This window comes from Zootermopsis nevadensis, unplaced genomic scaffold, assembly GCF_977971745.1.
Source record: "Zootermopsis nevadensis isolate Lab colony 2312 unplaced genomic scaffold, Znev_1.0 Znev_ptg000015l, whole genome shotgun sequence".
NCBI lineage: Eukaryota > Metazoa > Arthropoda > Insecta > Blattodea > Termopsidae > Zootermopsis > Zootermopsis nevadensis.
The window spans coordinates 4,265,684-4,291,113 of record NW_028259147.1 but is presented as its reverse complement, the minus strand read 5'-3'; the positions used below and the strand labels follow the sequence as shown (position 1 = coordinate 4,291,113).

Genomic DNA, 25,430 nt, shown 5'->3' with positions numbered 1-25,430 from the left:
CCTCCACGCAGCGACATCACAGAACATGGGGAGATGCAGTCTTCCATTCCGCGCCATAAAGGAACCCCGAACCATTTACCACAAAAGCATCCATTGGATCTGATCAAAAGTCAGTTAAAAAGGATTCATAGTATAACTAATCGACCAGCCAGCCGTCTGGCAGGAAAAATCGAAGGTTCGCCACTGCTGTTCCCATACCCCGCCACTGTTACACTCGAGCCAGTTCAGTCTAGTTCACATTCTAACATTTTCCCCTCAGCTCCAACATAAATTATATCGTCTTCTTCAAGATTTTTGAAAGGTTTTTAGTCAAGCAATATAATGACACTGTGGGATCAATTTTAATATTAAACTGTACAGAATAATCTCTCAAATTATGACGTTCCGGCGAATTAGCAGACTACACATTGACAAATTTGTGTCATAGCGTTGTCAGGGTGATTAAGTCGAGAAGAATGAGATGGGCTGGGCATGTAGCGCGCACGGATGGGACAAGATGTGTGCACCGGGTACTGGTTGGGAAACCTGAAGGGAAGAGAACGCTGGGAAGACCTAGACGTAGATGGGAGGATAATCTCAGGTGGGATCTATGGGAGATAGGAGTTGAAGGAAACTGGATTTTGTTGGCCCAGGACAGGGTCTGGTGGAGGGCTTTGGTTAATTCGGTGATGAACCTTCGGGTTCGGTAAGCCATCTAGTTAGTTAGTTAGCGTTGACTAACAGACTTCTGTAATGACGACAGTAATCGTCTTCAAATATTAATAAGGTTAAGTAACAAAAATCAGCCAAATATTTAAGTCGATCGCCTATTTTGTCTTTTAAACAATGTCGTCAAACGCTTGTGATCGCTATCACGAAAGCCAGCCACTGGATCTTATCCAGAATCAATTAATTCAGTCCAATTCGATCCAAATACTTTTCTCTGAGATGCGTTTTAGATTCTTCCCATATTTGCCTCGGTCTCCTAACTTGGGTGCTCGAGTTACTTACTGTAATAATTTCATTAATTTTCACCTAAAACGTTCAGAAACTATGCCAGGAGCAGCTGAGTTCGGTAATTGTTCAGGAAAGTGTTTCGTCCTTTTCGGAGTGGGGTGGATGACAGACCCCCCGGTAGAGTGCTCTCGCTGGCACGGCTATGGTGGTGAGTACCAGGGTGTTCCGCGACAAGAAACCGCAGCCACATATCCGTACATTAGCTGGGATTCGAACCAACAAGCACCACTGCCGGCCTCTTGTTTGCCATGTAACTCGGTCGTTCACGAAGGTCGAACGAGAAACAGTCGACGTGAGAACAAACGGAATGGCCTTCGGAACCCAGCCGAAGGTTGCAGATGAACGTCACCGAGTTGCGTTGCCAAATTTCCGTCGTTTAGTCTCGCTCACTTTTTTTGTTTGTTTGTTTGTTTGAAACAAAACAAGGCGTAGGTGGTATGATAGCATTAAAATACGTAAAAAGAAAACTAGTTGTGGAGATATGAATTGGATTGAGCTGGCTCAGAAAGAGGAACAACGTAGAAGTTAGGGGCAGTGTATTCCCCAGAAACTTCTGTGTCTACATTCAAGTCCACACGGTGTTACAACCCAGAAGACCAACGTCGATAACAAATGCGAGTGCTTCATCGCTGTTAAACAATTTTTCTCGCCAATCTTATCCCTGTTTTGAAGCAAAGACCCATAGACTTTTCTACGATAGCTCAAAATAATTTAATTTGGCTCTCAGACGTGTAGCGACTGGAAATTCGCGCCAGCTGCAGTGCCCACCCTCCCTCTCTCTCTCGTTTCCAGCACGCCGGGCGTGTTTTTCGTATTATCCGCTTGTGCAATTCATTCATGTGGTTGATCTTGTGACTGGAGTCCTTGGTATAACCCCAAAAGATATTCCAGCATAATGTACGTATTCTGACTGAGATAGTATGTCAGCGGTGTCTTGCGGTTTCGTAACTGAATGTATTTTATACCTGCATTTGTTAGCTTAGCTTATTTTAAAACACTACTGGCGTAGTTTGAATATAACTGTCGTCTGGGATATTGCGCCGTGTAGTCTGGCAGACTTTTACGGACTTTTCAGAGGTGTCTGCTGCCTCCATCATCCTGATGGCACAGTTCAGCACTCTACTCGTCGGTCTCATTATAGGTCACAGGTTGAACCTTACAGTAGGCATTTGTGAAAAGTTATTTCTACAGTTCCGTGTGGTAATATGTCTGCACTTTATGGTGCTGTTTTATGTTTTAATATGCGGGCTGTGACAAAGAATGACGAAAGGAGAACAGACTGCACATGTGAGGTTTCGTCGGTCGCTGTTGAGAGTAGCCTATAACTTCAGGAGTCCGACCACAAAACAAAAACGAAGCACAACGCAAGCTACTGCTTGCAAAGGAACGGCTTAAAAAATTGTCAGGTAAATTGCAGACATGTTGACAGAACGTAAGACGGCCGAGGCGTGAATCAGACCATTCTGCACTACCCTATACTAGTCTACGTGACACTGTGCTTAATTAATTCAGTTGTTTTTAAAGACATAAATAATTGTCACAAAATTAATTCAAAAGTAATTGTAAGATTACAAGTGTTAGCCATTTCTGACAAACGTTGCCATAAATAATTTTTCAAGGATATAAGTTGGGCTATGATTTGTCGGTTTGCGTGTTGCTCGCGACTTTTACTGAAAAAGAGAGACAGACAGAACGAGCTTTCAAAGGAAAATTGAAAGAAAAATATATTTAAACGTGTGCACAGCTGAAGTGAATAGTACTTCCAAACAAAATATCTAGTTTTTTAACATTTGAATATTAATGTTAAGACGCTTTAAAATTCATTACATAAGTCTAATACGTATGAAAACGCTGTTTACTTTTTGAAGAAGCCTTGGCTAGCTGTATTATACGTCTGTAGTCCAAGGACTCGCCTGTTCTTGCTTCCTCTTGTTCGTCTCAGACCATTCGGGCTCGCCTTCATTGCATCCAAGACGGCGCAGTTCGGTTGTATACCAACTGCCCAAAGAATACTGATGGTGTAATTTTTAATCATTTTCAACAAAAGAAAGTTGAACAAATAATTCCTCCAGAGAGGCTGGCCTACATTAAAGATTCTTTCTTGGTTTATTCACAACGCTTTATTATCAGACTGGACTGAGAAATGACAGGATTAATTTAGAAGAATGTGGGATGATGTGCGATTGCCTTATATTCGGATTTTATCGCAGAATTGCTTGGAGAGAAACCGCGAACAACTTTCAGCGTGTATAGCATGCTTCCGGGTAAAGATCCTAACCCGATACATCCCGATTACAAAGAAGAATAGGTATGGAGTATCAAAGTTTTCCAACTAGGTGAAGGTTTCGCTAGCAGCTGCAGCATGTGCAGGATAGCAGATTCAGCCACAAGATGCTGTCGACAGCAAATCGATCTCCGTGTATCTTGATTCTATTCTGTAACTAGTTTCCAACAAAGCAGTTCCTTCGTGCGGTCCTGAAGGTGGCTTTGCAATCTACCGGGGAAAACGACCGGAGTTCAGTGTCACATGGACCAACCCCTTGCCAAAAAATCTTCTGATTTTTTATTTCACAGTTCCCTTTTCCCGGAATACCTCGAGCAAAAGATAAAGTGTGGTCAGTATCTAAGCACCAAGCCGAACGTCGCAGCCATGTTGTAAGCACTCCTGTTTCGTATTCTGTAGGGCCCGGGTTCAAATATCGGCGCTGAGACCGGCTGTCTTCACCGAGGTCTTTTATGGTTTTCCTCAGTCCCTCCATGCAAATTCCACTGCCGCTTCCTTCCTCATCCTTTCCAATTCATTGGTCATTAATCTCCCTAGACGTATAATAGTATATTCTGAGGTACTGACGACGTAATTAGATAAAACAGCGAAGGGCAGTCTCACATATTCTGTAATACTTGAAATCGGAAACTTGGGGAAGCAAGATCATATGAGAGTTGAAGTTTTCATGACAGCAAGTATGAATATGGCTGTTTTCTGTGTTGTTGGTCCGTGAGACCAGCTGAAGTTTGTCGATGTTTCAGAGGTGCTTACTGCCATCATAATCGCCTTGATGAAGGGAGAAACGCTGATAAATTTATATCCGACTACACGTTGCAACAACCCAGGCGACAGTTTAGTAGGCTACTTATCGACAGGAGGCACGTGTATCGGTGTTTTAATTGATTGGTCAGTTATAAAGGTCAACGTAGGAAATTAGCAGAGCACTGATTACGAGGTCGCCGTCTTAGGTGCACCACAGCGGATGTAACGACCACGCACCACCACCACTGTTCCTCTTGCGAAGCTGAGAGTCGCTCAGCTGCTCAAAAACATTATTCCCTCCCTTGTGTAACCCAAAAGTTCATTACCGTGTTCAGAACAGCACGCGACTGTACCCTATGTTGAGCCAGATGAGTCCATTCCACTCCCAATTTTCTTTGCATCGGTTTTAATACAAATATTATCCTCCCATTTACGCCAAGGTCTTCCAAGCGGTAACTTCCTTCATTTGTGTATACATGTCTCAACACCCCAGTCGTGCTACGTGTCCCGCCTATCTTATCCTCCTTGATTTGACCTCATTATGTTTGACGAAGAGTACTAATTTGCCGGTGCCAGGATAAAGAGGAAATAGTCCTAAAAGTGCAGGCCACAGAAAATATTTTTCGGAAAGTTCTTACAAATCATGTTTATTTTATTTTATTTTTTAAAAAAATATAGAAATATGACTACACAATTAACGCATGGAGTTAAACTGAAGAGAAAGCTTTGCTACCTTATAGGTAATATAAAATATAGACTGTAAAGTAGCAATCATATTTAGATTGTAATTGTTTGACTTCTACACATTTACCGTGGCACCGGCGAATTGAGGTGGTTTTTGAAGCTTTAAATGAAAGAGCAGTGTGCGACAGTGCATAAAATTAACGTTCCGAGTGATATAAGTCATCTGCTGCCTGAGGAAAGCGCGTTCAATTAATTTCTGGTGGCATCAGTGAACAAATATCGCATCTTATACTATTTCTTTATCGTTCACTGGCAGCGTCATTATGCAAACAGTCTGTGATAAGAACTTACGTATGTGAGACGGACAGACAAATGCACACCATCTCCCAATAATGATTTCTAATCTATCCGCTGAAGCACGAAATTGGCCTAAATAATATTTAAAAATTCAGTCCCTCCCTCAAAGGAAACATCGCGTCTCGATTACAAAGATGTGCAGTTGATGTGTTCAGGGAAATAATCGCTGAAACCCATAAATACACTGTGTGAGGAAAAAATAGAGTTACTGAATTTTGAAGCATCCGTCATACAAAAGATATGTGGTTTGCATAAGATATCGATCTTGTTAAGGTCTATAACTTTTACTTCATACACTCTTCGATGCGATAAATATTTAAGGAAATAACACGGAAATACAATTTATGACAATGCACTGTGACAGCCTACATGCAGTGGGATTCTCTCTCTGCAGCTTTAGATTTGTATCAGCAACAAATGAAGATCAGAGAAAGCGAGGTATGCAAAAAAACCAAATCCCCCCCTCCCTTCCCGACACTATCAATAGGCGCACAAGTTCTGTCAACGCACCATGAAGTTGTAGAAAGCGTGAACATGAAGCTGAAGACATTCTTTGTGTGCATTATCCTTCCGTCTGGTGGTATCCTAGCTGGACATATGTGCCTTACGAATATGGCTAACGCGCGAACTTGTTTCGAAACATACGCAGTTGCTATGGTGACGGCAGGCACAGTGTTGCTTCGGAGTTTCACCTCTTAGTAAAAATAAAGGGGTCGGGCATCGACCCGAACAGAGGAGCGCGTTGCCTCTTGTTGGATTTCCGGCGATGGGTTATGCAGGGGTGAAGGACCTCAAGGCAAAGACGCGCGGGAGAAAGTGTTCCACCTACGTTCGATTGTCTGCACAATCATTATCCTCCGGCTCCTTTTCCTATGTTCTTATCCAGCTGTGTGTCATACTTTTACACTCGGAACTACTCTGAAATGCAATTCCGTATCTCACGGAACACCAAATCATGAATACGCTACTTAAAAACGCGTGTGTGCTCATATTATTCACAATACTACATTTACCCCTTGAAGTCTAAGCTCGTCTAAATACAGTCCGTACCGCAAAGGAAACAATAATTCACAATTACAAAGATCAACTGGTTAATACTGTTTAAGTAAATAAATCGCTGTTTATAGTGAGAAATTCATCAATTTTAAAATGCAGCTACTGTACGTTAAAGCAGGACTCTTAAATCCACTGGGCTTTAAATATCAACTGTATTGTACTGTCTTCCGAAAAGAAATTTAAAGTTAATGGGATTATGACCCCCCCCCCTCCCCGGAGGTTCATCGGCGTCTTCACTGGACCCCGTTCATTTTAATTAATTAATAGATCCTGATCATATCTCCATTTGCTCGCCCTCACGACATTGGTCGGTCAGTTACAATTATTGAAGCAGTTTTCATCGAGTAAAAGGTAAAGGATGTCCCTGATTTTTAACTAAGCGCCATACAAGACAGTCGTATGGGGGTCCACGTATTATTAACCCTGACATCTGTCATTAATTAATTCTTCTCTTCCCATCTCATTTCATGTTACGGAAAAAGAGTCCAACGAAAATGAGAGAAGCTATAGTCTTTAATGATTATACTGTCTGTGTTATGGATGACCGGGGTTCGATACCCAGCAGGGTAGGATGTATTAAATCGGTATCGGAGGTTTTTTCTCAGGGTTAGGGCGGCTGGGATATTTATCTAACCATTCACCTCCATCTAAAGAATGCATGGAATTATAACTCCACTCCCCCATACGTCTGAATGCCGTGTTGCTTAGTTCGCACCAGGGAAACTTTTATCTTTCCCAAAAATGTTGCGTTAGTGTGTTTGCCAGTGGTAACTCTTATCTATTATCGGCACGGGATAAGGCGAAATTGCAGGGACCTTGACTGGCTCGCGGTGCTATTTATATGCCGGTAATATTCGTTTCTTCCATCTGGGAGGATTTTATACCAACGATGCAATGGTCTACGGGAACTGGACCGAAGTCAAACTGCCAACACACGTTATTTATTTGTGGTTTAAATATCGACGCTGTCAGTCGCTTAGAAATTGAGAGAATGCCTGTTACCCTGCAGTTCATAACCCGTCTTCCAGTCAGCTATCTAAAACGCTGATATTAAAATGTACAGAACTAAATTTTACCTCTTGTTTTGTATGGGTGTGAAACCTGGTCTGTCACGTGACACATTCAGGGCGTCTGAGAATATTTGGACCAAAGGGGAATGAAATAACAGGACGCTGGAGAAATTTACGTAACGAGGAGATTCATAGTTTTTACTCTTAACCAGATATTATTAGGGCGATTAAATTGGCGGGGAATGTAGCGTGAATTGGGGAGATGGGAAATACGTACAAAGTTTTGGTTGGAAAGCCTGAAGGGGTAAGACCAATTTAAAGACATAGGCGTTTGTGGGACGATGATATTAAAATACATATGAAAGTGAGCAGGGTTTGAAAGTGTGAATCGGATTCATATGCCGTAGTACAAGGACTGGTGGAGAGGCTGTTGTGAACGTGGCGATGAACCTTAGGATTCCATAAAAACCGTGGAATTTCTCCACTGGCTGATAGTACTATTAGCTTCTGAAGATGGAGTCTGCTCTGTGGAGGTTGGTTAGTTGTCAGTATCACCATTCGACTTGCAATGCATGGTTTTCACCATAAAATAAGCGTACTGCAAAATAAAGCTTTCCCATACTCCACCGAAGGCCTACAGTTGGAAGGCAATAAATAAGCCATTCAACTTATTACAACGAAACTGAAGGTTTTATTGATTTATCCTATGAAATTAATATCAATAAGTGTTTTATGAAAAACTTTTGCTTAATGACTTAATTCTTACTGACATAAAATAGTTTTAGTACGCTAAAAAAAATAAGTTACACTCCACAAACCGAAATAAAGCAACGTTTCTTCTATATATACACTGTGATAAAATGTGTCCAAAAACAGGCTACTTTGTGGACTGTGAATGATCTCTGTCCTTGACTGTGTGCAGTAAATAACTATGACCATGCAGATTATGCGCACTGCATGCGTCTTCTGTCTTCCACTGTACCAGGATTGAGGTCTGGGCCTGCTGACACCCGAAACTGGTCGGACCGCCTTCTGTTAGGTTTTTTGGTCTCCCTTCTATTTCTGAATTTATTTAAAGAAGTCCTTCTTTGGAAGTCGTGCTTCTTCCATCCTTTACACGCCGTTTCTCCGTTGTCATCTATATTTCTCAATATCCTTTAAAATGATGGTTTCTTCCAGTTACTTTGTAATCACTTCATTTCGTAAATGGCCACCTCTTGAGGCACACACTTGGTCTGAAGGATTTATTATTATTATTATTATTACATATATTCACCACTTTATAGGGTATTTACTTCTATGTACCCGAGACAAATCTTGCCCCTGAGGTACATAGTGCAGCATCTTTTCCGAAATACATTTTGTTCTTAGTATGTGTTACATGTATTATATAATTTTATTGTGAGAGATGACTATATATTTTACGACAGCGTCTATCGAATGATGTATGAAGATCCCAAAATGGCAGTTTTCTGAAGTTTCCTGATGTTTTGTTCGCCCGGGATGTTGGCCAAATATTTTCTAAGTGATTTGGAGACAGTTCCAGTTGTTCCTATAATTATTGGGATTACTTGTGCTTTCACTTTCCACATTCTCTGTATTTATTATTATTAACAAATTAATATGTAACTGGTGCAGTAGTCGGGGCGAACGTGCGCGTTCGACGTAAGTTAGAAGTAAGGGACTAGAGGATGAGAGAGATGGGAGTGTTATAAGACTAGGAAGCACATACTGTCCATACTATAAACATTTTTTCCAGCAACAGTACTTTGTAGCTCGCTGTTTCGATTCGTATGTCGGTAATCTTTTTGGATTACGTAGTATATGCCCTTGTTTTTCTCCTAACCGCAAACTGGTGACGACGGCGAAACGCTAAGTTTTGTCCCTGGTACAACTACAAAACGTGCAGACGTATGGGGGGAGTGGACGTGCAGCTGCATGCATTTTTAACCTCGGCAGTAGATTGGGGGGGGGGGGGGTAATGCGAGTAAATGAAAGGAAAAGTGTGATTTTTTTATATCGGCAACTTTCGGAGATCGCAAGACCGCATGAGGTGTAACTTGAGTGGCTATGCTGAAAGGTTGTCGACTGGTCGCTCCCTGTGAAATGAGCGATTCGATTTCTGAGGCTCGAAGTCTGGCGGTGTCTGGACAGGGATGGGTGCCAAGAGAGGCGAGGTCACCTCTCAGGTCTTACAAACCGGAATAACCAGACGTAGAGTGTAGGTTAGGGCGAAACATTTGGCGCGGGCCAGAGTCAATGTTGCGTGCCTTGTTTCTTAGTGGTGAAGTTTACCTATCTCCACGGCGCAGCGTCTGTCTGCAAAAGTTCCCTAGCTGCTATAATGGCACCCGAAGGGCCATTACTGTGGACACTTAATCCCACCATATACTCAGGATTCTCTTCTACAGCACGCTATTACCGATATTAATTTTCACACGTATTTTTTTATTTATATACTTTCTTTTATGCCCCCCTACTCTTTAATAGTAGATTTCCCGTAAATAATGATATTATGCCATAAAGCCAAAATTCCTTAACAGCCCACCGTAGCTTATTTCGTTGCAGCCTGTAGACTGTGTTCATGAAATGTTTTTTTGAGTCTGAATTGAAAAGTATATGTAAAAATTCCACTGTAAAATGTATTATTTGCCTGGACTGCTCTAAACAAAAGGATTTGTTTAAACAACTTTCACGTAATAGTACAAAATGTCGGGTCCCTAACGCTGGTCACGAATATTTTCTAGATGACCGTCACATTAAAGCGATTTCTCATTGCAAGTCTGGTGGACATGCAGGCCAGTTCGGAAGTTTTTTTTTCTGAATGAAAACAGTAAACGCACACTCTCTCTCTCTCACTCTCTCTCTCACACACACACACACACAAATTTTTTTCTTGAGTCACAGTTTCAGACCAATCACATGTCACATAAGCGAATACACCCATTTCGATAAACTATGAACAAAAAGATAAAATCATTATCTAGAAGTGACTATTTGCATATTGCATATAGACACTTAACCCTATCCTGACAGAACAACAAAGTAAGAAAAGCACTTCCCACAACACGCCGCATAGGTCGCTTGGGGGGAGAGGTGTTATAGCTCCTACTCATTCTTGAACTCGGCACTAGATGGGGGTGAGTGGTCAGCAACACCGACCGCGAAGTTAATTACATAGAATCTTCCTTTAAGGTCATCTAATCAAATTCCCTTAATTTATTACAATCAGAAGTTCAGCGGTAATAAGAGCCCGCCACTGAATCGTGAGACAGTTTAATCCAATCCACACCTTCACAACCAATTTCGCGAAGTTATATTTCGATATAACCTACCATGTACACCTTGGTCGCCAATGCGATATATGTCCTTGTGATTTTCCGACCAAAATTCCAAATTTTTTTCGATTATTGTATCGGCCTTTAGCGCAGGGGGTTGCGAGTCCTGTTTCAGACATTTGGTGGACTAAGTCGCTCTAACCCCAGGAAACAAGACCTGGACAAAATTTTATCTGATAAGTAATCAGCCTCATGCCCAATTTAAAGACATTTTAATTCTTGTAACAAAGCCCTTGGAGCGAGCTTTATGTAGAAGAACACTCCTGTAACTCCTGCCGGTGAAATTAAAAGTATAAGCTACAGAACGTCGGTTTCAACTGCCATCTGGATTGAAGGAAATGAATAACAGCTTCATCTGCCCATTGAAAACTTCCATGATTTTGAGTTTGCTCAGATGTGCAGAATAGTGCCCATGCCCTGAGCGGGTTTCGAACACACGACCCCAGCACGCAGCTGCTACAGTGTAGACGCACATGTCTCCTAGTACCACGCTCAAGTGCCTGATTCTGACTCACTGCGCCCATCCTCCGCCGTTGTGTGCATCAGCCCACGTTGAGTTCCATGACAAGTGTCTAGCCGTGACCCCTGAATCGCACAAAACCCGGCTGTGACATCACCGATTCGAACAGTAGTTGCTCAGATGGGCAAACAATTCATTCCCGTCGCCACAAAATCATGTTACCGTCTGTCGGGTTCCACAACAGAGAAATAGTTAACTGTCCCCAAGTGAGGGCGAAGTCTCCGGACCAAAGTCTCCTGCAAATACTTTTAACCCGTTTTCATGATTTTAATTACATTTATCCGTGTCTGGTTTTGTGGAGAAACAGAATTGGTCATGAAAAATGTACAAGCAGAAGTAATTCAGACGGTAGAAGAATAATAAATAACAGGGAGTCATACCCCACCATCTGTAAACTGTGTACAAAAGACTTAATTCATTCATAAATTAAAGTCTGGATCATTTAATGGATCCACATAAAACTTTCTATAAACATGTCACTGACAGCAACCTGTCACTGCAATTTTTAGTTTTCTACCACAAACAGTATCAATAAGGCAATAATTGGAAGAAAAAAACTGCACAGTAGCTAGGAACAGAACTTGCCTTGCCACTCGGTCCAGCACTTCTCCCTGCGGTGTTTGCTACACATTTGTCTGTCAACGACTGTCTGGAAAACCGGGTCACTCGGCACTTCCGCGCCTCCGGAAACTTTCCAATGTTTCTGCACGTCACGTAATTCCTCCAATCGCCAACTTAGTTTCATGCGCCGTGATTCTGTTTCTCTCGTCAGACCCTCGCCCCCCCCCCCCCCACTTCCCATCCCCAAAATGTAGACAATAAATATTTAGACGTACTCATCATCGAGGAAATATGAAATACATAAAAAAATTTACTTCGCCTTAAGAGTTCCAGCCATAAAGGGGAGAATAATATTGAAATTAAGAAAGTGTGACGTGGATTCAAAAGACGTGGAATTTGAAATTTAACTTTTTTGTGATTTTCATACGTTGTATCCTGTTTGTGTAACTTGTAACCAGTTTTTATTCATGCATAACAATCACACAAATCGCCCTGATTCTGGAGGCAGCAGGCACATCTGAAAACGTCGGTAAACTTCTACAATACAGGAGACAGTCATCTTCGTACTCACCGACGTGAGAACCTCAAATCCTACTTCTTGAGTTCTGTCTTGGGACTTTTATTTGCGGTTTCTCATCTAGCCCATTTCTTTAAAATTCTTTTATAGTTCATGCACAGCTTCTTAGAATAACGCTTTCCGCATCCCGACCTTTACCGAAGAAGGTGCTTCTGGGATTGGCTGACTGGTGCAGTTTCGAACATCTGCCTCGCTAACTCGCTCTACCTTCCAAAAGGTTAAAAATTCCTCAACTACTGCCGATTCTTGAACCAGGGTGACGTGCACTCAGCCATTCTTTCTGCCCTCAGGGCTTAGCTTGGATCGGTGCGTTGGATACAGGGGTGTAAGAATAAACAATAAGGCGCATGCTTTCCTTCCTGGGCCCCACCTCCGCACAGTTAATTGCATATTTCTTGATGAAGTAGCTCGATCATTAATAAATGAACAACTTCCCGGTTACAGTATCGGTTTCATCTGTGACCTTAACCTTTCAGATCCTTGTGGTCTGTGCAAGTACCATCAACTTCAACAATCATTAACTCTGCATTAAGTGCACAGTGTATTTGTGCGTTCCGTGTGATTCTCATAACTGCATTAACCCGCTGATCTCTGTGACGGAGACTCGTGTTTTCTTTGCGGTAAGAACTGAATCTTTGAACACTATTCAGATGAGTTTCGCGCTTCGCAGGGAAATCAGCCGTCCCGTACCACATACAGAGAGCGACACAAGTTTCAAGTTCTTCCATTTTTGAGGCCAAAGTGCAGTTTCTCGCCTTATCTTATCCACATGGCTTTGATGAAGTGGGTTAGGTGGGATCAAGGTTCTTCAGACGTGATTGATTTAGGTGAGTGACGACGACTACTGCTTCCTGGTAAAACTGTCCGCCCTGTTTGTAAGAGTTCCTCCCTGGCACGCCTCCCCCGACATTCTGTTCACAAGTACGTGTCTGCAAGTCCTCTTTCAAATTCTGAACTAATAGCATTCACGAATAAATTATAAACACATCACATTCGGTGTATGCTTGCTACCATGCAGAACAGAATCTCTCGTCTTCAAATATCTTAGCTAGTCCCCCTGATGATGGAGGCAGCAAGGACCTCTGAAACGTTGGAATACTCCCACCACTACTCGGCGCTACAACCCAGTCATCTTCGTGAGAACCTCAAATTCTACAAATTTTAATTTTTTAAACATGCAAATTCTGATCAGTGTGGACCCTAAAACTGAGCATGGCTTCACCAATTTGCCTATTACTTGCACAAAACCGGTTGCAGACATAGCAGCCAGAAAGCAACCAGACCGGAAACGGAGAAACACAAAAAGTGCATATCTAAGATTACAGGAACAATCTCCCACTTCCAACGCCCTGACACTCGCTCCTCCTGGGTCAACCCTCGAACGCAACCAACACCATACTGCCGGCTAAGAGACATGGATGCACTTCATGGTAAAAGTGTATCATGTTGATTGCGTCACGGCGTTTTTGCAGAATCTGTAACTCCTTATTAGTCACGTTACTGATAAAGTTAACTTATCTCTTCGTGCTATAGATGTGCGTTGGTATTTCGGAACTGACACCTTATTACGTTGTTGGCTGGAAATTGACACAAATGCACTGGTTATTCCCTACTGTTAACAAAGCAACCAGATTAAACCGATACTTGATTACCAAACTGTAACAATCTAAATTTTGGAAGTATTTTCTTCTCAGCATGTATAAGGATTATACCGCCATGACTCGGTCCTCAGGTTCTCGTTTTTTAACGAGTTTGGTAATTAAACGAGATATTTTTTGTTGCACAACCTACATGTTCAACCCTGCACATTAAACAGTGATCTATATAGTGCAATATTATGCTGAAGCAAACTTACACTTCACATGGCACATCTCTTCATCGCAAGAGAGGAGGCACTGACGACCGAGTCATGGTGGCACAGCCATTATGTCTAGCGAGGAGGAAATGCTTCTACTAAATGTTGGAGTCAGGCTGCAAACTCATTCAAACGGTACTGAAACCGTCATGTCTGGTATGAACATCGTGGCTGAGCCGAGTACAAACATTTTTTACCCTTTAAACTTAGGTGGTAACTATATATACCACCTGCTTTAACAATCAGTAACTGTGCATTTTGTACTTGTGGGTTTCGTATGATTATCAGTGTAAACAGCGATTATATCCTTAAACAGCATCACTCAGTTAATCTTTGTAATGGAGTGATGTTGAGTCTTCGTTGAGGCACGTTCAGAATTCTTAAATAATATTTAGACGAATGCCTGCAAGTCCTGTTTCAAATTCGGAAAATGATGGTGCAGAAGTAATTTAATTCACGAAGAAATTATGAACACACCACATTTGGTGTATAATTGCTACCACGCTGTTCAAGAGTCCTCCCAATATTAACATCAAAATTCCGCCCTAAAGTAGCCCCCCCCCCCCCAAAGTTAACATCAGCATTTCACTAAATGCCACCCTCGCAGGGCTAGTCTTCTTCTTCTTCTTCCTTTCTTATAGGTTCAAAACCTGTTCATTCCACCATCTTTCCATCTTTTGCAAGGTTAGTAACAAAATTAAAAATTCTAATCTTAACTTCTCGATTTTCTTCACTTCCGAACGCAACTCCTTTACCAGAAGGACGAATGGACACTGCCTGGGAACCTTCACAGCCTAAAACTGATGTACCCCCCCCCCCTCCCCCCCGTTAAGACTCTCACTATTCAATACTTTCTCTTCTCATTCGTCTTCAAAGGGTTAATCAGAGTCCTTCAGAAGCAGTCGCCAGCTTCAGATGCCATTACAGCTCTATTGTTATAATTATTATTATTATTATTATTGCCATATTTGCCTCGAGGTTATTAGTAAAACCATGCCAAGGCGACGGTTGTGCTAACTGACATGGCATCTTCAGGTCATAAATCAATACCTCCGATGCATTCATTGCCTGTCCCTGTGAAATTGCTTTTATCAACACCTCCCCCCCTGCGAAGCCCCCATACACACGGATCGCATCTCTTTGACGTGCCTTTAAGGGAACTGAACAGACCACATGATAGGAGTTAACGCTGCTAGTTGCATCGGAACGCATGGAACACAGCTAGGGTGAGGATAGGAACGAAACTCCGTGGTGCAGGAGGGCCTTCCTTTAAAAGTAAATGGCCTGGTCGTGAAATTCCCTTTTATGATTCATCACGGTGTTCATAAGATCCGGATATTAGGCCTTATCTCTCGTATTTAAAGGTCAGTCCCGACCACCTGTGTTATTTCAACAATATTAGGTGGATCTTTTCTGTGTGTAGAAAAGAAAGAACGCCTCCTTATCTAAAAACTTGAATATTGATATATAATCACACCTTTGTTGTACATTGGCGTAAAAATGACTCGCCTTCCAGGAGGAAAAGAACACTGCTGATGAAAATATAAGGACCAAGGGAAGGAAGTAACAGGAGATGGAGAATTACCTGATAAGGAATTTTACCAAATATTCTTAAGGTGATCTGTCAAAGTGGATGAGATGGGCGGGACATGTTGCACAGTTTCACCGTCCAGGAAGCCGCTGCTTCGGTGACCGTATTAACTGGAGAACAGCAGAAAGGTCAGAGTTCAGTGGCGTGCTCTTGTGAACACTGAAAAGAACTCTCGAGATTTCAGATTCTCACGGAACGGAATATGAAAACGGCCGTGTTCTAATATGATGCACTGTGTTGTCGCTTATAAAATTATCGCCCTGATGATGGATACTGTTATAACCTCTGAAACGCCGGTCAGATTCTACCAGACTACATGATACATCCCACAGCGACCTTCTTTTCACTATAAGGAACCGTCATATTCCGTAAAAATCAGGGAATTTGTTGACCAGCTGAGCGACTATCGACTTCTGAAGCAGGACTTTGCACCGCGAAGTGAGTTGTTTGGAAACGGCTCGCTAGGCGAGCGTCACGTAGGCTACTGTTCGTACCTTACACTTTGCACTCTGCTCTCAATGCCCTCAGAGTGTCCGGTGCCACCTACCACACAATCCTAAGTTTGTATTTTAGGAAGAATGTGGCACATTGAGCCCGGTCAATTTGCAGAAGACACCTCTCAATACCTTTAAATGTATGTAGACGTATAGCTTAGCTGTTAGCTGTCAAAGGATCGGCCGGGCAAGACCTAGTAAGAGTGATTTTCGCTTATTTCGGATACACGACGTAAATGATTCTCGCTGTCACGAAATCGGTACCTTCCAAGACGAAATAAAGTGGACACGTTTATAACATCCCGCCGTACGAAATAATGATACGGTATTTTTCTCGTTTCAATAACAATTAAAAGTAATTTGTCGTTAATACAGAGCGACCTACACTTTTCTTTTGCTGTAAGTTGGTATAAAGAGCGCCTGTTGCTTTATAAACTGCGATAATTAAAACAGGGAGAGGTACTGAAGAAATTTATGGCAAAGAGAGATATCAGGAGCTGACTTCGTGTTTAGACGGGGCGGTTTGGCAGTTTCCCAACCTCAACACTTTCATTTGGTCAGTCATTACAACAAATGAGAACGACATATGTACCACTTGAGACAGCTGGATCTGAGGAATGGTTCATACAGTATGCAGAGCACTGCAGGTCTAGAGCCTTACTATTATTCTCCCTGCTGAAGATAGCTGTCTTCTGCGGTGTTGTATCGTGTAGTCTGGTAAACGTATACGGACGTTTCAGAAGTCGGTAATCTCAAATCGAAAGTTTTCATTTGTCTAAAAGAAGTTTAATCGTACATAAATTATTGCAGGACAGAAACATATCACTTATTATCTCCGTGAATTGTTGAATTTCTTCATCCTGAACATGGTCCCCTCTTGTTGTTCCAACCATTGGTCTTAGGAATCTGATGCCGCCTCAATACACGTTCCTCAGCGTTACTCGCAATTCAACATCTACCGGGTCGTAGTAGCCGTCACCAAATTGCATGCCTCGAGGGCACAGGTGGACTTCAATCCCGCATTTCCGCGCGGCTGGAAGTCACTAGTGCAGGTTTGCTAGCTTTGCTACTCTGCGAATTCTGAGCATTCTTCACTCGCCTTGGCTCCGCTGTTCGGGTTGAAGCGTTGTATGGTTTTACTGCAACTCTGGGGCAGATAACGACAAAGGAGAGGGAAATTTTAAAGCCTTAACTACGTGTGCCGGACTGGCTGTTGAAACCAGACTGGCTCCGTCTTGATATTTTTGACGAAAGTATAAGGAAAGTATACTTTGCAGTTTTCACGGTGGGGAGTTCTGAGTTGTAGCGCCGTTTAGTCTGGTAGAAGTTTACGACATGTCAGAGGTCCTCGATACCTCCATGATCAGGGCGATGAGTAGTTACTACCTACTCATCGTCCTGATGAAGGCGGCAGCAAGGACCTCTGAGATGTTTGTAAACTTCTACCAGACTACACGGCGCTACAACCCAGAACACAGCCATCTTATGTATAAGGAAAGTCCGCGTAACAGTTTGATCGTAGACGCCATATTAGAAGAAACTGTTTAAATCGACAGGTAGCTGGACACAAGAAGGCTTTAAATAGTCGGACTTCACGTGTCCTTAGTACAAGGAAAAACCCATGTTGATCGTCCTTTGGAGCGTACAGCTAGCTAATGGTTGACATTCGGGTAACATAATTTGTTACATAGTGTGCCATTTCAAACGCGTCCCACCGATATTCACGCAGTACTGAAATCAAAAGCAAGCCAAAATCCCGTGAAGCAGGCCGTCTCAATGTCCCCCGTGACACTCAAGTCAAGGTCACCGACGTTGCTAAGCCACTGCTCACGGCAATTGCGCAAAAGCCGTGCAGGTGCCAATATAATGTATCCACGAGCATTACTTCGCATCGAAATTGTCTGTTGATTTCACGAAGCATTAAGAAATGTGTATCTCGGCAGGGGAGTGCCGAATAAGACTTTACATTGACTGGTAACAAAACTTCTGGACACAGGAAGTGCTTTTGTGACTTCGAGCGGAAATCGACATGTTGTTGGCTAAAGCTTGTACGTTTGTCCTAACATACAAAATGAAAGAAATTAGTTGGTATTATTTGATATCTTAAGCTAACAAATACTGTTGTAGTTAAGGTTTCGTTTCAAATGGAACATTCTCTGTTTAATTACGTGTACAGAAGCACCTTAATTTCGTTACTAGAGCAGAGCTGCTGGAGATGACGGCTATTAGATATGGATGACACCTACGAATTCGCCTGTAGGTGGAATATGCACTTGGGGAAAACTGCAAGGTGTGGTCCTTCAGCTGTGGGGTTAGGAATGGGTGGACCAGGCCCTACATCATGAGAAATACTACCACAGCTAATTCGGTGAGACATGAGCAATGACCTTGAGATCTTCTCCGCTGAAGTGCGCGCTGCACAACTCGGTTCATGTCAAGAGGTCGAACTAGCTGACAAGTAGCAACAAACGGGCTTTTTGCGAACGCATTATTGTTTACATTATATTCTAGATTTAGGTGCCTTGTAGGCTCGTCGGCAGATGCCAACGCTTTGAAGGAAAAAGAAACGTGCTGTCAGCATCTTCAGGGCTGAAGTCTTCAGGACTGTCGCCATCTTCAAGGCTGAAGTCTTCACCTTAAGATGAAAACTGTATGTTTCTCAGAAACGGTGGAATTTTCTGGCATGGCGTCAAAACCCAGAACAACTCCACCATTTTCACCGTCATGAAAACTTCATATCTCACAGAATTGTTTTTATTTATGGTTGTCTTAACGACGCTGTCAGTAGTTCAGACTATACAGCGTCGATTGATAGGATTATTGATGAATAATGAATTGGAAATGACATGGAAGGAATCTGTCGTGACTTCCTTTGAGGTACTATCCCGGTATCTGACGATAAACGAGAAAAACACCAAAAACCTGAGTCCGGGCCGAGGTTTGAACCTGGGTAGCGACGTAACGTAACACGGTACAGAACCTTCAGGCTTCTTAAAAGTGTGACATTTCTTGACTATCTGAATAATCATCAACATTTCAACTTTGTGCCATGTATTTAGAATGAGAATGGTACAAGGTACATTGTCCATGGCACTAAGCCATGAAGACGTATGGGGGATTTCAGGTATAGCCGGACGCATTCTTAAGCTCGGGTGTAGACAGAAGTGATTACCTAGCCGCTTTACCCCGATGAAAAAAAAAACCGGCAGCTACTGGTTGGAAAACTGGGTGGGGCCCAGAGACGGTCTGGACGTGGAAGCTAAGATCAAAAAAACTGCACTGCTGGGAATAGAACCTCGGTCTTCCAGCTCGTAGTCTAGTCACTATACTGAGCTACCCACGCCCATTGCTACGAAAATATTAAATGAAACTCCAACACTCTCATAACCGCAGGAAGCTTACCATTTGTACAATAATTCTGCACTGTCGATCCAAACAGGGCATGACACATGGACGTTCCCGCCACGTGCACCGCCATGTTCAGTTCCTCGACGGCTGAAAGAAGTGTTGAACGGATCAATACGTCGCCCCCTCGTTATTATCCTCGTACCCGAGGGGAAACTGTCCACGTCATATCGTGGTGAACAGAGTTGTAAGATTTCGCTAGTCTCTCCCGTTGCCCCTGCTCGCTTGCAGGTGTTTCTCACACGGGCACAGAAGACAGGTCAGGTGTACTTACAACAGCGTAAACCCCCAAGCGACGGACCGTTTTATTACTTTAACCTCTTGTGAGAATCCAGATACCAGGGGAGGGTCTTGGCATGAACGGTTGGATAACATTAAAAACTTCTCAGAGAAATATGGTGTGGGTTGGATTGAGCTGGCTCAGGTTAAGGTCCAATAGCGGGGTCTTGTGAAAACGGTAAAGAACCTTGCGGTTCCAAAAAAGCGGAAAATTTACTGAACGGCAGAACCATAAACGTTTCAAGGGGTTAAAGCGGCCGGAACTGATTTGCCCATTCACCTCCATCTACTGCCGAGGTCACGGATGTGTCTCGGTTTACATCCATTACAAGTATGGTACTCTGGCGCAACATTACAGGTGTTTCGGAACCTCTGAACGAGGAGTGGAAACTACATGGCGGTATAGTGTCTGTCCTGTATCCGAAATCAATATGCTCGCCCCCTCTTGATATTGCAAAAACAAAAACAAAATGACAAGCTGATTGCAGTACACACTTCAGGTTTCCCCCCAACCTCGCGAGAAGCGGGTTGCATACGAAGCGGTCATAGACTGCTTCGCTTTCACGAGGCACTGGTTTGGGGTATCGGACGCGACATGGAGGAGTTTCCCCGTGTATTATCTTGGAATACACTACATAATACCAGTTTATCGGCCCACGTCGGCCACCGATCGTCACCCTTATGGTGTTAGGAGCCAAGCTATAAACGCAGGAGATCCTTGGTTCCCATTTCAATGTGGAGGAGAATAAATTCTACTCAGACAATTCGTAGTTCTAATGCCTTAAAACCAAAGCTCAACCTCTTCATCTTGTATCCTTCCCAAAGCACCAAGTACCTGCCAGGCAAGGTAAAAAAACCGAATGCGTTTCGTAAATTAAAATTACTCCCATCGTCAAGGGCTCCTTTTGATCCCCAGTGCTTTGTTTCGGCTCGGTTTCGCTAGGTCAGGTTAGCTTAACGTTCTGGGGGACACGTCACATTTTTTAAACTTTTTCCTATAATAGTCTTATTATTTGATACTTATTCCATGGTGTAAGGTCTTCAGGGGCTGATAGTTACTTTCTGGGCAAATAAATCTCCTTTTGTGAAACCCTAAGGTTCATAACAGTATTAACAAAAGCCTGACACTGGACCCTGAACCACTCGAGTCAAGTCTATTTTCACGCCTTGCTTTTCAAAGATCCACTCTAATATTAAACTCCACCTTCTGTAGGTGATACGTTGTCGCGGAATAACCTTCGAAAGAGGACAGTTTGTGCAACAAGCCCCCTGCAAAACGCTACCGCCAACACGCACATTGTGTGAGTGAACCAACACGGAACACATCGAGGCTGCTTCACGCAAGGCACGGCGCACCTCTCCCGCCTCCCCCTTCCCCTCCTGGCCTACATCCAACCCACTAATCCTAAGTTTCAAGTTTCGTGTTAGACTTACTCGTAGCGGTAGTCGGCGCCATCTTGGTGGTTCTTCTTGATGGGTTTGAGGCCTAACGCAAGGAGAATGTCGAACCGGGTAGTGACGTCACGATCAGCAGCCGCGGCCTCGTCTTCGCGCTCTGGAGGTCTGGGTTTGCGTCCTCCGCGTTTTGAAGTGCTCACTTGTTGCTGGCGTTGACGTGGCTGTTTCCATTTACCGATAAGAGATGGCAGGCTGATGGGTACGGCGCGGTCGGGAACAGCACCCCGCTTGAGGCGGCTTCTGGGGGGCAGACCCAGCAGTTCGTGCTCCACGTCTCTCTCATAGCTGTTGGGTGAGAAGTGCAGGGAACACACCCGCGCTGTGGCTGTATTGAAGCTGCGGCCACACACCGACACCCAACGACTCCTGACGTCGTCCTCTGCCGGAAACCTGTGGTATCGAACTCGGCGCCCCTTGGTCTTGCGATGGTTGTTTCTACACGTGGCCACAGCGCACTGAGGCATCCTCTGTAACCGGCAATGGCCGCACCTCGACTGCGTGCCAGCCGGTCGGAGCCTGCCTGCCAGCCACAGCGCTGAGCACCGCGTGACGTAAGTCGGTCGACAGGGGGAACTGCGCTGGACCGACCTTGGGCTCCAAAATTGCACACTGCACGTGGGTCTGCGACGCAATGTATGTCGCCAGTTCGTACACCCCTTGCGGCACAGTTGGCGCACTAATGTGCGTAGTATGCGGAATAAACGCTTAGAACTGCGTCATACGCGTTGTTTCACGGTGTCCCAAACAAGAAGAAGTAATTTTAATTATTTGAAAGATTTTGTCGACAAAATAATGTTCGCTTCCCACATCTGTAACGGGAACATTCTTTACAAGAAATTACCCAGTTAAATTAAGAACTACATGTTAATTCTCTTTTTCTGTTTGAAATCTCTGTTATCTTCTCGTGGAAATCTCCAGGACGCTTTCCCATCGATGGTTCCTCGAGGGTCAACATTTGTGAAATAAATTTCTGTGTTACATCATGAAGTGCTGGTAACGCTGATTGTTGGCCATCTATGTACTGTTACTAACAAGTTCTTTCAATGAAAGCAAATGCAAATTGGCTAAAATGTTTATGCCCTACAGTGGCCAAAATTTAAGGCCTGTAAAAGCTGTTTCTTGTAATTTAATCCAATGAATGGAACCACTTCTTTACAATGGGCGTAAGTCACTCTCTCGAGACATACAGTCCCCATATCAAAAAATTCTCCTTGTGCTGTTGAGGAAACTCTGCATCCGCCATTGTTCCTGTCTTGAACCAGTTCATTCCAGTTCACTTCCGGGCAGCGCATGCCTAAGATCCATTTTTAGGAGTTAATTTTTGCACAAAGTTAATTAAAGGAATGCATAATTATGAAGTCGTGTGTGCCAATCAGCAGATCTCATCTGCGAAACTACACAACCGATATTGGTGAAATGTGGTTTTGTGGGGTCTACAGCAGTTCTCAAACGTTTACAGACCTAGGGGGCTCAGTCCCCCTTTCTTATCGACTCGTGGGCCGTAAGTAATATATTTTTAATTTATTGAAACCCGTAGAAACTTATTAAATTGCTTCTAATTAGAAGTATTACTGCAATTTTACATACACTCAGTATTATTTTTGAACAAAATCAGTCGTCAGCTTTTGCTTGATTAGTCTTTCAATATCTGGTTTAATTTCTGTTGCAAGTTGAAAGCATCCAAGTGAAATGCATCCTTGTTTTTGATTTGCGTCCTTCATTAAATTGAACGCTTCCTTACAGCTGTATTTAATGCCAAATACTGACGATATTAGTAACACGAACTTTCTGATGTGAGGTAAAATGTTATCCGTCAAACGACATGACACATTACAAAGTTGTACGCGGGTCGTGCAAAACATCGCCGAGGACTCTGTACCCTCCTGAATGTTACAGGAAGAATACAGTTTTAGTCGTATGAGTCCAATATTATCCAAACTTCACTTGAAACTCATATCGAACATTATAATTCCTGTCGTTCGTTTTCTGTAGGGTTATGTCACCGTGTGATCGTGGCTACAACACCACGAGGCGTCACAACCCAGAAGATCGCGATCAATATCTTCACCGTCACGAGAACTCCAAATCTCAGAATGTCTTTTTTTCATTTGGATCGTAAAAGGACATTTACGCATAATAGTCTTAAGAGATATGTAAAACCATTACACCGAATTAACTCCGTGCGATTGCTTCACGGCCAAGTACTGTACTGTCTGTTATCATATTCGCCAGTTCAGATCGTTCAGCAAAGTGAGAACGACCTGGGCGGCCTGGTTTTGTTTTATTTTTGCCAACTCTGTACCCTTACTGGTTCTGAATCTCAGCCAGCCTCTTTTGGAAAGGATAACGGAGTTCCATTGCCTGGTAGCAATGCGGCCAGAGCGTGAAGATGGCCACTTGGGCTACTTTCGACCAGATCCGAAGTCTGGAATAAATTCATTTCCTCGAATACAAGTCATGATAATATCTACACACTTCCATTGACATCTGATAGCTGCATATCCGTGCAGTGAACTCACGGTGTGACGCGAATGTCAACAGAACTTCTTTACACACCGACTTGAAGAAGTATGTTTCGCGTGCGTCCTCCAGCAAAAGATAACGCGATTGCTTTGTCACCTTGACTCAGATTAGTGGCGAAACATTGTTTACTTTTCTTTCACAAGAAGATAAACATGTCAGAACGTGTCAAGGCTTCTGATCGCTTCACGGCTTACAATGGCTGCTCCCTCAAGGGCGCAATTACAGAAATGTTTCTCTTTCCTTCTACATCTATCGCCCTGATGATGGAGGCAGTAAACGCCTCCTGAAAGGGCTGAGGCAAGCCCCCGACAAGGGAAAATCACCCAGCACCACTCTGTAGAGACGAACGCACTTAGGAAGTTGCTCAAAAGCGACAGGACATATAATATTGGTCTTATTAAGGTATTCAACATCCATTTGGAATGGTTTTGATTTCTGGGACAAAGGACCTAACATTTAACCAATATCAAAATAATTTATGAACATATTAAAAATGTAAAACGTAAAAGTAACACAAATTAATCTTTCCCCTCGGGTTTTCATGGCAGTAGCAACATTCTCGGTGCCACTTGTCTCAACCAACGACAAATCACTGACCCGATGGAATTAAAATACTTAATGCATATCACTGTAATTACGTATTTTTTAACGCGTGTTGCCCTGTCATAAGCAACAGACGTCATCTTGCGAAGCGCATGTGGTGATATTCCCATTCGGTGACCAGCATTTCACTCACTGCTCCTTGCGCGTCATGTGTTTACGTCTGCATCGTAAATAAACACCGCGAACGAAGTGTGGTACATGCGCGTAAACTTGTTTGTGCTTAAGGTACAATTTGGCTGCACGCGACAGAGACAGGCGACAGAGTTACGAGACCGAGACTGGTCGCTTGCTATCTGCTCTCTGTACAATCGTATGAAGTACAATTACGAGCGCGAGACAAAGACAGGAGACAGAGACAAAGCACAGGAGACCGCTCTCGGACCAGTAGTGTCTCGCGACGGGCTCAGGCAGCACGTGTGTTGTTGAGTAAAATAATGGCAGAAATTAAATTAAGATGAGCAATTGGTAGAATTAGTAGCAGAAAACCGACCACCGACAGACAGAACCTTCTTCGCGTCTGGTTTTGAATATTGAACTCATAGGTTTTCTTTGTTTCATTCGCAACAAATAACACAGCAACACATCATCTTCTTCTTATTCTTCGAGTAACCTTTTTAGAAGCATTTGTGTACTCATTTTTCACAGAATATGTGCACGTATGTCTCAACAAAACGAAGAAAACAAACACTTTTCCGCATGTCTCGGTCGTCACCTCAAAAGTGTGTGGCGACAAGCTGCGATGTGTCCGTCTCCCGTCTCTGTCGCCTGCCTCGGTCGCTTGTCTCTGTCGCGTGCAGCCAAATTGTACCTTTAATTAAGCCACTCAGATAAAGACGGAACGGGAAATAGAGGGATAGCTCCATGCATTCTTAACTTCGACATAGATGGAGTTGAATCATCAGCCTCCGCCGGTTTACCCCCGAAGAAAGAGCTCGCTTTACTCACTGGATAGAAGACTGGGCGGACCCCACAGCCGGTTTCTCTCCCGGGAGTCGAAGGACGTTCGTCCATCGCAAACCTCAATCACTTCAACTGAACTTATCCCAGTTCAGTTTGATTAGTAGTTTATGTTTTAATGGTTCGCACCCCAGTTAA

General features: G+C 43.3%; 3 protein-coding genes across 4 annotated transcripts in view; 1 reads left to right on the top strand and 2 right to left on the bottom strand.

The window, feature by feature from the left end:
• Positions 1 to 25,430, top strand: part of LOC110834644 (serine/threonine-protein kinase S6KL-like) — a 218,756-nt gene that overhangs the window by 73,388 nt on the left and 119,938 nt on the right. The gene's annotated exons all lie outside the window — the stretch shown is intronic.
• The window catches only part of LOC110834626 (uncharacterized), a 106,057-nt gene that overhangs the window by 15,724 nt on the left and 64,903 nt on the right, over positions 1 to 25,430 (bottom strand). The gene's annotated exons all lie outside the window — the stretch shown is intronic.
• On the bottom strand, positions 16,747 to 22,279 carry LOC110834680 (uncharacterized). The gene is made up of 2 exons (XM_022074102.2): positions 21,186 to 22,279; positions 16,747 to 17,214 (listed from the first exon to the last, which is right to left on the bottom strand). Exons 1-2 carry the CDS (start codon positions 21,671 to 21,673, stop codon positions 17,079 to 17,081), a joined length of 624 nt encoding a protein of 207 aa, XP_021929794.1. The 5' UTR covers positions 21,674 to 22,279; the 3' UTR covers positions 16,747 to 17,078.